The sequence below is a fragment of the Chinchilla lanigera genome, unplaced genomic scaffold (assembly GCF_000276665.1).
Source record: "Chinchilla lanigera isolate Chin_1 unplaced genomic scaffold, ChiLan1.0 scaffold00047, whole genome shotgun sequence".
Classification (NCBI taxonomy): domain Eukaryota; kingdom Metazoa; phylum Chordata; class Mammalia; order Rodentia; family Chinchillidae; genus Chinchilla; species Chinchilla lanigera.
In genome coordinates this window covers 7,466,168-7,480,123 of record NW_004955448.1, presented here as the reverse complement: position 1 = coordinate 7,480,123, position 13,956 = coordinate 7,466,168, and the positions used below count along the sequence as shown (strand labels likewise).

The window sequence follows — 13,956 nt, the reverse complement described above, 5'->3', positions numbered from 1 at the left end:
ATATAGCAGGCTGCCTGCCACCGGAGAGCCAGACCTCCTTTCACAAACAGTTTCCACCTTCAGTAAAAAGCTACATGGAATATTATTAAAAACGAATGCAGCCCTTTTGATCATTCAGAGCAGTTGGGGCAGCCAAAGATTCATATTCTATCCAAACCCCGCCACACACTTATTTCTCCAAAGTTAGACTTTCTGCAAAACGTTTGGCCTATACAGGGTGCGCATTAACATTTACAACCACCTGGGAGGGAGAGACAGCGGCTTGGTAAATTATCACCGACTCTCACAGGGGTTTTAACAGCCTCTTTAGAGGGGGTTGAGAACAGTAATGTGTTATACAGTGACATAGCGCAGTCTTCAATCGACTTTGAATACCTTATCTCACTGTGTTAGTACATTTCATGAACAGTTATGTTATGCGTTTTCTAGGTAAGGCGACTGAGGATCAGAAAAGTGAAGTAACTTGCTCTGGCTAAGCCAGCTAGCAAGCGGTAGCACCAGGATGTGGTAGTTGAAACAGCGGGCTCGATGCTAGGATGATGCAGTTTATCTTTTCACCCTCTTCTGGGGGCGGCTGTGAACTGATACAGCCATTCTGCACTATGGGGCAGCTCGCGTCTACTTGCAAGACTAAGAGGCAGCTTGCGAAATACGCATGCTAATCAATTGTCCACAAAAGGTCTGTGTAATAGGTTCAGCGTTACTCGGAGTGATGATTAGATGCTCTCTGGGTGTTGGGGGAAAGAGCCCCTGTACACAGGGAGCAGATGCTTCCTCTTCTTCCTCGGGTGGACTCTGGTCCCCTGCACCTCCCTGCAGGCCTCGCGGCACTGTTAGTGGGCTCAGCTCTAAAGTGTTTGCTCAAGGGTGACTTGGGCCCCCTCCCAAGAAGTGATAACCCTGAGTACCTAAGAATGTGAGCTTATCTGGGAATAAGGTCCTGTGGGTGTAATTCACTACGTTAGGATGAGATCATATTGGAACAGGGTGGGCCCCCAATGAAACATGACCGGTGTTCATACGCGAAGACACAGACGCACGCGGTAGAAAGCTGCAAGGGACGACGAGGCAGAGGGTGAGGCGCTGCAGCTGCAAGCCGAGGAATGGCTAGAGATCCCTGGTCACCACCAGAATCAAGGGAGAGGCGAGGAAGGACTTTATGAGAATCTAAGAGGGAGAATGGCCCTGCCCGGATGTCGATTTGGGACTTCTGGCCTCCAAAACTGTGCGTGAATAAACGTCTGATATTTTACGACACCCAGTGTCCCTCAGAAACTGACGAGACCCCTACGCAGGCGGGGTGGGTGGAGCTACCGTCTGAGTGGCACAGTACCCTGGGCAAGATGGAGAACTGGGTGGGGACCGAATACTTTTCCAAACAGGTGCTTGTGCCACTATATCCCTGGCCCTTGAATACTTTTCCATATTTAAGGTTGAATACAGTTTTCTCTTAATGCTCCCCGAGGGTTGGGGAATGGAGAGGAGGAAGTAGGTCACTAAATTTTCTTTGTTCATATCTCCAAAAAACACCTCGTTTCGCATTTCCACCAGGCCCTCTATTCCTACCAAACATTCATCTGAAGAGCGGGAAGTAAGCAGCCCTGAAAATACAGGGGCTTTGGTTTCACCCTTCTAGGGTCTGCTCCCAGAGGGAGTTTAACTGGAGCATATCAAGATGTAACACCAGCAATACTGAGTTGTACACTTTGAGAATGTCCATGTTTCCTAGGCTAAGTTTAAAAAATATGTGTGCAGGAGTACAAACCTTTCTTACCTAGAGAGCTCTTATTATTTCACCCGCCCTCCCTGCAAACATGCTAGAGCAGAGAGGCCTCCAAGCTTGTACAACGGCTTTGTCTCATTCTGTGCTCATGGGAAGAAGTGGCTACTGGGACTGACACCCACTGTAAAATGTAGGGGTTTTGTTCCCCACCCTCACAAAAGGTCACTGCCACTTACTGTGGCTACAGAAAATGAGTGGATAGTATAGGTAAGCATACTCCTTGCGCTTCATGGAGGACCCTCTCAAAGACAGCAGATGAGGTACTTTTCTGAATACCTATACACAGGATAGATGCTAGCTGATTGCATTCAGACGAGAATGTTTGCAGGTCTTTATTCCAAGGGCTTCCTTTTTCACTTCTTTACATCCACAGTTGCTAGTAAAAGGAATGTTGTGTATAGCTAATCATCTCCCTGCAGCTTGCTTGCTTCGCCAAATTACCACAAATGGGAGTCAAAGCCATGAAAATGTCACTTAATGCAGAAATAATATCTCATGAACATTCTCTCTTTCTTTGGGAATGTTTTCTTGCTCAACCTCCCCATTCATTGTGATCAACAACTGGTCAATAATTTTTGAAGGATAAATAGTGAACTTGCTGCCATTTATTTTCAAATCATGTAAATTCTCTCATTACCAAGAGTTAAGTTCTTGACAGCTTTCTGATCAAATATCATATGATTTTATTTTCCCTTCCGTGGCACGAATCGTAAGTCTTTTAAAAAGCGAATGGAGAATTAAGGGGAATGCGGTACCTCCAACCTTTCTTCTTGATGATACTCCCCAGAATCACCTCAGCCCTGGAAGGAGAAACAGATAACAGATTAGGATGCGATATCCTGGAATAGCAAGAGTCAACCCAAACTCCAGAGCCCTTCCTAGCTTGAGCTCTCAGTGCTACATATCCCGAAAATAGAAGCCGCTCTCGGCTGGTAGCAGTTTCCGCTCTTTCTGCTTGTGCCTGCAGAATCCTGCTCCGGAGTATTCCAGAAGCACCTGCCAAATCCTGGCACACCGGCAGGAGACCGCCTGCGGTCCTGATACTAAGAAACAGCACAGTCATTTGGCAGTTTGGTATTTTTGAACCACTGATCACATATATAAATGTCCTGCGTGGAGGTATTGAATGGGAGTCAAGGTTTTCCTTCTAATTGCTGCAGAACGATTCAGTCATGGCCAGGGAAGACAAGAAACCTCACATTGCTTAGACAGAAATTATTGACCCCCAGATAACCTTGAGGATAAACAAAGAATCTTTGTGACAGTTTAGATGTCCCCAAGGCTAAGACTGAAGATGTAGTGATCCTTATGAGAATGTCCTGGGATCTAGTAACCAACTTTGTCATAGGAGTAAGATATTGTGCAAGAGACATAAGAAAATGTCCCTTCCGGCCCTCAGGCTGGGTGGTAGAGAGCTGTATTAAAGCTATCACACTTTCCTACCTCTGACTTCTTCAGCAACCTGGGACCTAAGATTGAGAAAACCACACTCTCTCTCCCTCCCAGTGAGGCCCCATTGTGAGAGGTGGCTGGGCTCTGACAGGTTTGTAAATGGGGAGGTCAGGGGGGTTAGCACTTTGTCCATTAGGATGCTATAAATGGGAGTCATCACTAATTGTTTCTTGTCGAAATTGAAAGTTCTGTCTTCATTAGACAGAACAGTTTGCAATAAATCATGATGCAGATTAGCTACGAAGTGTGTCCCAAATGGACAGGCACTGAATGTTATTGGTGTTCTTTTTGTTTCTTCCTGTCTGTCTTTCTGATCATTTTTTTTTTTTTTGACCAGGAATCGAATTCAGAACCTTGCGCTTGCCAGGCATTCGCTTGTGCCGCTGAGCTATATCCCCAGCCCATTTTTGATCATTGTTAACCTTGCATTTCACCCTATCTCAATTACACACCGATAGTCAATAGCTAATCAAAATGACTATGCCTGACAGCAGGAAGGCAAACAGAACTCGGCAGACTTGCTGCTCATCCCGCCCTTTTCCGGCCCCAGCCCATTTTGTACTAAGCAGGATTCAACAAGGAAGAAAACGGTGGAATAGGAGGCGGGCAGAAAGTGCGAGGCTTGATAACTTTTACTTCCTCTCTGGGAGTCAATAGAAAACGGCAGAGATGTGGGCTTTGAGCCTCCTGAGGGTTCTTAAACTTAAATCTGAGCTTGAAAAGGAGGAAATTACGCAAGAAAATTGCACTTAGACCACTGAATGAGGAACCTGATTTGGCAGGTCCGGTCATTTGATTGTAATTTTTCCTTGCAGGAAGGGAATTAGGCTGTAGGTGATTATGTTCCACAGTCCTTTCAGGGAACTGCGGGGCTGATCAAACAGCTTTCTAGCTATTTAGTTCCTTTGGTTAGGGGAGGCATACATGTACATTCAGTTCAGGAGGCCCCGGGCCGGTAAGTATTCCGATAGGTGCTGGATGGCATGACCGGAGGCCTGGCCTGAGGCCACGTCACCTGTGTGTTCAGACTCACCATGGCCTGTGCCCCAAACCTGCGCTCTGGTCCCGGGGGAGGATCAGCTAGATGAACCTCTCATGTAAAATGAGTGAGGCCTCCCTGACTCCTCTGTCCTCAGAATGGGCTCTCAAATAGCTTTTTATAAATGCTTTTGATTTCTTGGTGTCTTTGGGGAATCCCACCTTAGGTCTGATCTGCCTGGAATGCTAATATAGGGATAGGTGGGCACACAGGAAGAGCAGTCCCTGCTTTCCTGCAGGGAGAATGCCCCAGCTCCACTGAGGGCTTGAGCAACTAGGAGACATAGGCATGAAACAATGGGACAACGTCTGAAAAACCATCTTGAACATTGCTCATTCATTTTCTTACTCACATATTTGACTGACATTGATGGATCTTCGCTGCTACCACACCGACACTAGCCCCCTCTGCCTCTTGTGGAGATGACAGTGCTTATGGGTCCTAACTCCCTCCAGTGTGCTTTCATACAGGGATGATTGAATGGACAGAGGGGGCCAGATACAGTCAACATCTGAATGCCAGGGAGGCTAAAAGAGTCGGGTGGAGCACTGCCACAGGCCCGTGGGCAAGGGCATCAGAAATGCCTAATGTCTCGGAAATGCCTGGGGCAGACTCTCGGTTCCACAGATGCCACTGGAGAGCCACAAACAGGTTCTAACTTACTTCCCAGCTGCATAGACCTCGGCAGTATCAAACAGGTTAACGCCACTTTCGTAGGCGATGGTCATCAGCCGCTCAGCAACCTGCAGGGGGACACAGAGGTCAGGCAGAAAGGCCACATGATTTCCAAACCCCAGAAGCACCTTTAGGGCCTTCAGTGTTCTCGACGGTACTGAAGTCTCGCTGAGCACTGCTTGCTTTTCTCAGTTGTAGAGAAAACAGAAAAAAGAAGCTTCGAGCACGTGAGCTTGCTGCCCACAGTCACAGAGTGGGCAGTGATCGCCCTTCGTTGCTAGGATTCAGTCTGCCCTTGGAGCACAGCGGGGTGGACAGGTTCATTTCCCACTCTGCTGGGAAGGTCTTGTTTGACAACATTCCTGACAGTGCCTGATCTCTGTAACAAATGGGGTTATTTGTGTCACTAGTGACTTTATTCCTCAACTCTTTTCTCTAAACCAATAGGTTCTGGCAGCTGGATGACTCCTGACCTGGACCTTGTGATTTTTGCTCCAAGCTTAGCAGACTGTGTCAGAGAGACCCATGACTGTTGTAAAATTCTGGCCACCCACAGTGCAGCCAAATCCCAGGCACCATCAAGAAGCGACTGCTGAATCAGCACAGAGGAGCAGGGAGCAAGCGTCTGGACTCACCCGCCTGAGGGATCCAGCTCCTCACTGCTCAGCCTGCAAGCTGACCTCAGAGCTCCCTGTGCTGTCCTCTCTGCTGCTACACGCTCACGGCGAGTGTGGCAGAAGAGTGCACCCATAGCTATAAACCGTAGTCTGAGGGACAGCTTTAGAGAAATAGTGGTAAACCACAGTGGGGTAGGCCCGTTTTTTTTTTTTTTGTTTTGTTTTGTTTTTTTTTCATTTTGCTGCTGGTTGATTTATTAGTCGTTTGAAAAATTACACACCTCACAAATAATTAAAATTGATTTCCCCATTATGTTTTTTGATGGTGGGCTAAACCTGCTTCAACAGCACTTCTAAGACAAACCATTGTTGTCTTTTGGAAATGGGCTTATTAAGAAATTTGTTACTCTAGCAAAATAGAATCAATGCAGATCCTTTAGAATAATCATAGCAAAAATGCTATTATTGTTTTTAATTTGCTACTAATACAATATTTATTCTAACGAGAGGTTAAAATTTAAGACAAATATAGTTTTTCCCACTCTGACTGTCTTATCTTTAAAGATGATTTTGCTTGCATTTCATATTATCTTTGTGCTGGATGTGACTTATTGGTGGACTATTCCTGGGAAATGCATGCAATTAAATCTTGTCTAGAGAGAGATTTGAAAGTAAAGAATTCTGGTTGGACACTTGGACTAATAATGATGGTGGAGCTATTTCTAAATCATAGGATCTGAAGGCCTGAAAAAAAGAAAAATCACTGAACAGTTCATAAGTCTGAAGACTGGTGTCAGGCACTCAGTGTCCCCTTGCTAGCTAAACTTGGGCAAATCACTTGACCTCAGTATTTCACTTTGCTCATCTGAAAAATGGGAATAATTCTGTCCTCCCTTCAGTGGATCTTAGAGGCCTCAGGGGAAGCTGATCTCACTTCATCTAATGGGGGTCTGATGGGCCTGAAAGCCAGGGGTTCAGGCAGGCTCTCTTGACACACATGGCCGTGAAATGTGTGAGAGAAACAACTTCGGGATTTACTTTTTTCTTGTTTTTCTTACAGAGTTTCTGGAAGCAACATTCCTCTGGAGTTGCTATTCTAATTGAGGCCTGGAATTCCTGATGATCTTCCATCTTCTACCCAAAGAGGATGTTGGTACTCAAAGGGGAACAGGGTTAAAAGACTGGCCAGCAGTGGAGCAGGGTCCTGAGACCCACTGTATTCTATATGTCTAGTTTAAAAGTCAAAATATTTTTTCTCTTATTGGTTAAGCTCACTTGAGTAGGGTGTCCTGTTACCTCCAGTTAAAATTGCCCTAGTTACTTGAAAGATGAGAGCATGTGAAATAAAACTCTGGAAATGAAGTGTTTCTGATACTGATATACTCTCATCATTCCTTTCAACAGTTATTCATATGAGCAACATCTCTCTGGGTTTTGTGATGAAGCACAGTCACTTGCAGTTACTTGGTGTGGTAATATCCCTGCCAAGGAATTATTCAATATACCGCTGAATTCTTGCAGGGACACCACCACCTCCTGAGGCCGTGCTGATAACTGCATCACTCCGCACACTATAGTGTGGTCATCCTGGTGTACTCCAGTTGCGCCTGTTTTATGTTGAGTTGCTTGTAGTTGGAGAGAAACAGAAAAATCTGAGGAGGTGAATTTGTTGTGCCTGGCTCACATTTTTACCCCACTGACGGTAGCTGAGCTCGAGCAATTCAACTACCAGTGAGACTGGGTGGAGCTGTGCTGCCTTCTTCTTCCTTGCTGACAGTGTCTCTGCAGGGACCCCGGGAAAGTCTGGGAGGACTGGAAGCTCTCTGTCTGGTGTGCATCTGAGGGGAGTGCCCGAGGACATTGTTGTGCAGTGTTGAAAACGGGAGTTTCAAAATGATTCATCCCAGAGATCAGCCCTGTGCCCTGATCTGGCAGAGCTGGGCTCACTGCAGCAGAGAGTGCTACGAAGGGGAGAACAAAGCCTGGGGAAAATGGGACGTTGGTCCCTTTGCTCCCAAAGGTAAGCTATTTTTGCCCTTTCCGCTCCAGGCACCATATCAGGCAGTAGTAGGTTATCTACATGTTGGAACCAGTGCATTGTTAACTTTAGACCTCCCTCCCTATTTGATTTCTGTTTGGTGTCTGACTTAAAGTCTGTGGCCTTTGCTCGGCTCCCTGCGGGTTTGCCTCTCTGTCCGCTCCACACATTCCTATCTGATGCCAGTCCCAGAGCTGAGCAGTAGCCTCTGTGAGGTGCCACCAGGGTCTTCCTTCAGGAGGAAGGCTTCTTCCTTGGCCACTGGGAAGGGTGCCATCAAATGGCCTTTGGTGGACAGCGCTCTCTATAAACTGTACTTGTCAGAGCTACCTTGTCCAAGGTCAGACCTGCTTTCAGGTCAGTGTCTACCAATGACTGGTCACTAGAGGAGCGTAAAGATCCAGTCCTCTATCCTCACCTTGGTGTAGCACTGCGGGACCATCTCAACCTCAGAGCTCCCCACGGGGCTGGCCAAGGTCTTCGGTGAGAGGCATCACAGCCATCCTCTCACTCTGCCTTGTCTTGTTTCCTACAGTGTCGATCCTGAAAACATTTCCTAATAACCGATCTGCGTTCTGACTTCTGCCTCTGAGTTTGCTTGCCAAGGAACCTGCCTGAGAGTCAAGCTCCCTACACAGTGATCTATGTTCCAGCAGTGGGAATACGCATTTAGATAGTTTAGAACATGCACTGAAGACTTCTCCCCTAGATCTGAAAATGGCACTTGTGACTTTGGGAACCCTGGATGAAGCCTCCATGGCCCAAGCATCTCCTTAGGAATGGTACTATCATATAACTGTCTCTGTGGAGTGTCTATTCTGGGACAGAAAACTGAACATTTTACAGGCAAAATCGCATTAATATTGACCAGATCCTGTTGAGCAGAAGCACTTAATGACGTGGCAACTGTTCATAAAAGGAAATGATGGTAAATCAGCTCGTAAGTGGCAGAGGGGGCCTGGATCCTGCTGAGGATCCACTTAGATAGATATACTATCTCTGGTTCCACAGTGCAGCAGTCTCGCAGTCAGGTAAGGAAGCATCAGAGTGAGTCAAGAACATTGCCCTCAGGGGAATTCTTGCCTACTCCATGCCTGCCTATCTCATTTATGGCATGAAAGCATTCCTTAAAGGTGATGGCTAAAATATCCTTTTTTTAATTGTAAAGAGAAAAAAGATAAACAATGAAACCAAGTTTCAAAATCGATTAGGACAGTTACAATAGTTGATACATTGGGTATTGTCTTCATAGTAGTTAATGAGTAAAAGATACAGGCATGATATCTTGTCTAAACAATATTAGCACAAAACATTCTTTTCAAGGAATGAAGAGAAGCTAGCTGTAAAACTATCTTAACTATCTTGTGTATACATATATTTTTTTCATTTTGCCTTTCTTCCTTTCCCCTTTCCCCCATTGCAGATGTCTTCTCTTTTGCACAGTTTTTTTTTTTCCCCAGTTCAAAATAGCTATTGTACATTTCGGATCCTATTTTCTTGTTCAGTTTCTCACACTAGTGAGACAATGTGGTACTTATACATTCGAGTCTGACTTATTTCACTTATCAGTACGGTCTTGAGTTGCATCTATTTGAAAGCACTGTTTTGAACATGTAAATAATGATTTAAGGTATTTTGTGGTAAAGGTAATAGGTATACGTGTCACGTGTTGAGTCTTTGCTATCTCTTACTGAGAAGGCTCCATAAACGTCTGACACACATGGCAAGGTCAGGAGTATTATCCATTTTACATGGGAGAGATTGAGGCTCAGAGAGGATGGAACAAGCTGCCCATAGTAGGGTGACTGACTGTGAGTAGGACTGAAAGCTTTTTCCAGATGGGCTATCAGTGCTAAAACTAAATTACAAACAAATACACTGGAAATAAAGAGAAATAAACAAATCAAAATCATAAAACTACAGCAATAAGTCTTTTCATAAAGTGACTAATATTAATTCTAAACTGTTTCAGTATCTAACAGTTGAACCTGCACATATAATAGATTGACAATCTCAAGAGCTATTAATAGTCTAAATGTGAAAAATGCAAGAAGCAAGATAAAATTGAACATAACCTTCTAGTCGGTCTTAACTGTATGCAGGGGTTGAAATATTGTCCCTGTGAAGTGTCAGGGTCCGGGGAGAGCCTTCCTACTGCACAGCTCTTTTGCTACTTTCTTTTCCCCAGCAGAGTAGAAAGTAAAAGTGACGTACCTCATCTGAAATTTGACCTCCAAATGTCACCCATGTTCCTAGGAAAAAATAAATATTTGAACATTATTCATAATCATTATTCAAACATTGTACATAATAAGTAAGACCAAACTCTTATGTCAGGGCACCCCAGTAGGTTGTGCAGATAGTCCACCAAGGTGACCAGGCCAGGGGCACATGTGGGGTACCGTCGGGTCTGTCCTGAGAATTCCAGAAGGGTCTTCTTCCTTCTAGAGGAAGGAGTCCCCATTCTTCACTAGAAGCCACCGGATATGCTCATGCACCCCTGTCCCAAACGAAGTTTTCCTTCTGTTACAGACTATGACTGCTAGTGTATGGGAAGGCAGTGCTATCGAGCCTGCTTTGCCCGCACACCCATCCTTGCCTCACTTGGCTAAAAAGCCACTTGTTCTGAAGGCAAGAGTGGGTGTGTAGGCAAAGTGAGCTTGACCTTGGGTTATGGTCTCCCCTTCCTTTGGCTCCTGTGGGGGTTCTGTTTTGTTTTCCCTGTTACTTTTCTGAAAAGAACCCTCTCAGATGTTTTTCTACTCCCCACTTATAAGACACAAATGGTGCCACACCATCTCTGATGTGATCTGCTCTTCCAGAGCAGAAAAGTCCACTGTGCTGGGCAGGAGGGGAGATAATAGCTGGAGTGAGGACTGGGAAGATGGAGGAGAGAGATGAAACCAGCAGCCAGAGCTGGCTGTGGAAAGCAAGAGATAATCAGATACTGTGCACAGGCCACCCCAGTCTCCGTTCTTGTTCGCTGCCTCTTTATCCCTTTGTCTGAGCCCTGTTGCATGCCGGGCAAAGACACTGCACATGTGCCAGGACTGTGGGGTGAGTGGCCAGCTCCCACCACCCGGGAGCTCACTGTTCCCAAAACCTCAGGATACACGCTCACGCTCACGGAACAGCGGGGAGGGAGCGCCCCGCCCAAGAAGCCTCTGAGAGGAGCCACACCTCGCTTGCTTCTCACAGGAATGACAGGAAGGAAGAAGGAAGGCCCAGACAGTTCCAGTAGAGGCAGAAGCTTGGGCAAGGCAGGGAGGTGGAAAAGTTGAGTGTGGCAAAGAGCTGGGCGTGGGTCATTAGGACGGGAGTGGGGGGCAGGAGTGGGAACATGGTAATAGTCATAGCTCCTGCTATGGAACACCTTCCAAATGTGAGGCAGCATGCTGAGAACTGTTTCTCTAATCATTTTGACAAACTTAAAAAGGAATTTATTACCCATGCTTCCAATGAGAAATTTGACATTAACCGAAGTTTGAAATACCCAAGCTTCCCCCAACACTCCTGGTTTCAAGAAGGCTGTCCTGTCCACTGCAGCACACTGAACTATTCCTGATGACACTTAAGCTTCACACTTCACAGAAGTATGCTGATGCAATAATACTTTTCTCTCAGTTCTCAGGATGGGGTAAAAGTTATTTTGCTGTTATGCGCTATATCCCCAGAGGATGCAAATAGGATAACCAATAGTTTAGCCTCAATTTACAAGGCTTGTTCCATTTGACTAGGTTGGAGTTGACCCACTTTGTATTTTAATAAATTTTGAATGTGTTACTAGCATTGAAACATTTAGGAGCTTTTTCTTAACATTTTCAGTTTCTCTTGAGACAGAAAGTCAGTGTCGCCACGGGTCAGCACACCCTAACCCTGCGTGCAGTCCCTTCTGTGAGGGAGTGCTCTCCCCAAGTGGTTAAAGCCCCTCATCTTCGGCTGTATTCACAATATTGAAGTCAAGTAGCAGTTTTGATTTACTACTATATGTAATGGGATTTTCTTTCTATAAAATTAAAAGGAAAATGAACTTGTACATTTTCTAAACAACAGAATTGAGTGTTGTAAGGAAAAAAGAGAGTGTACATTCTTTTTGTTGGATAGGAAGAGTACCCAAACAAAGAATATTTTTTACAGAGAAATGACATCTTCAGGCACCACAATAAACCCAGCTGTGGCTGGTACACATAAAAGATAGGCACTGAAAAATGTAACGGACTGAAGAAATGGCAGCATTTGCTTTTTAAGAAGAATAAAATAAGTGAGATGCTATGAAATGAAGCTCACTATTAAGTGAAAAAAAATTGCCTGAGTATCAAAACCTTTTTACAAACAGCACAATTATAAAAGAATCTCTTTTGTATGCTGACAAAATTATGTGTCCAGATCATAAGCAATCATTTGGAAATGCTAGGATAACCAGCAAATTTGTAGCTCAGCATGTTAAAAATACGGTTGAGAACTTTCAGGACAAGTTAGATAATTGGTGGCATTTTGTATTGCTACCTGTTAACTATATGTACATGTGCTATAGTGAAAATTTTCAAGGGGGTTAAAGAACTTTTGCTCAAGATGCCTATAAAAGGCAAAACATCAGGGAAATAACTTACTTCTTGTGATAGAAAAGGTCTGAGGCCATTTGGAAGTACAATAGACTGGTCGAAGTGAAAAGTGTTTAGTATAGATTGGGGCTCTCAGGACGGGTGGGGTTGCTTTTGGGCCAGTCAAGCGATAGACCAGAGATGGTACTACTTTGTAGGGATGCTTCACCCAGGCCATTAACTTTCTCATTCAATAGGAATTTTGGCTAAAGAACTAAAATGGGACAAGGCATGGGCCAGGTAATTAATACCACAAATTAGCTATTTTTCTGAGTCTTCAAGCAAAACCAGGTCAGTGTTGCTTCATGAATATGCTGACTTACTTGTACTGTAGTTGCTAAAGAGATTTTATTTTTAACTGCATCAGAGAGAATAGCTCTATATCTATGTTGTGTGAAGACGGGCCCACGTCTGGAGCTTCTTGCTGACATTTCAACTTATCTATACCTTTTGAATGTTTCTCCAGAGAAACATTCACGAGTACAGTGCTTTCTTTTTTTTTTTTTTTTTTCCTCTGGTACCGGGAACCGAACTCACGACCTTGCGCTTGCCAGGCAGGCGCTTTGCCGCTGAGCTAAATCCCCAGCCCCTACAAGTGCTTCTTGACTTACAAGGGGGTTATGCCCTGATAAATTCATCATAAATTGAAAATACTATAAATAAAAATGTATTTTGTTTAACAAATATCATAGCTTAGCAAACAAAAACCAAAAACATATAAACAAGCAAAAACCTTCCAATAGCACACACACACACACACACAGAACAAAAACATACAAACAAGTAAAAACTCCCAAACAGCTCTCACACACAGACATACACAGAGACACACACTCACACACACACACCAAAAACAAAAACAAAGTACAATTGCATCATCAAAAAGTTGAAAAACTGAAGGTTGAAAAATCACGAGTCAGACCATTCGTATTTGCACAAATATCTCAGTTGCTTCTCTCAATCCTGACAAAGTTGAGACTTTGGGGAATTCATTTGCTAAGGAATAATTTGGTCCACTTTCCTACATTACAATCAGTTTCTAAAAGTGAAAATGATAGCCTGAAATCCATTCTCTAAATTTGTGTTGGTGAAAACCGGATTCTAAAACAGTTCTCTGATTTGAAATTTCATGAAAACAACCTAGCATAATTTATTTACCTTTCACAATTAATTGCTGATGGTACAAATGAAGGGCTATGATTTGAAATTATCAAACTGCAGTACAAAATACAATTGAAGACTGAAAAGGATGCAACTAAGATTTAGGATTGCAGACATTTCTTGGAAAAGGTCGTTCTACATGTAAGAACCACTTACAATGATTCCATCTATTTTGGGAAAAGCCTATGATTATTATTATTATTTTTTTTTTTTGAGACAGGGTTTTTCTGTGTAGGTCAGGCTGTCCTTGAATTCATGGAAATCCCCCTGCCTCAGCCTCCCGAGTGCTGGGATAACAGGCCTGCACCACCATGGGAAGAACCTATGTTGAAGGACAGCACTATTCCAAAATGACTCTGGAAAAAACCCACCTTCTCCCCCTGGTTTAAATATTTACAGCTGCATTCTGTACATCAGAGTGGAAAAACACAGAGCTACATTTTGGCACAGAAGATGTTAGAGCAATGCAGTAATTAATTATGAAAGAAAAATACGGTACTAATGAAATCCTTTGCTTTCTGTTATTGAAAACTCTTCATATAAGTTGTGAACATCATATGCTTGTGCTCCAGCTCAAGTTACTTCCATGG

At 44.1% G+C, this 13,956-nt stretch overlaps 1 protein-coding gene across 2 annotated transcripts in view; it reads right to left on the bottom strand.

Moving 5' to 3' along the window:
- The window catches only part of Kcnab1 (potassium channel, voltage gated subfamily A regulatory beta subunit 1), a 407,620-nt gene that overhangs the window by 72,967 nt on the left and 320,697 nt on the right, over nucleotides 1-13,956 (bottom strand). For both annotated transcript variants that reach the window (XM_005393077.2, XM_005393078.2), the window contains exons 3-5: nucleotides 9,819-9,856; nucleotides 4,938-5,017; nucleotides 2,539-2,583 (exon numbers count right to left, since the gene is read on the bottom strand). In XM_005393077.2, the coding sequence (XP_005393134.1) occupies nucleotides 2,539-2,583; nucleotides 4,938-5,017; nucleotides 9,819-9,856 (163 nt within the window). The remainder of the gene's footprint in view (nucleotides 1-2,538; nucleotides 2,584-4,937; nucleotides 5,018-9,818; nucleotides 9,857-13,956) is intronic.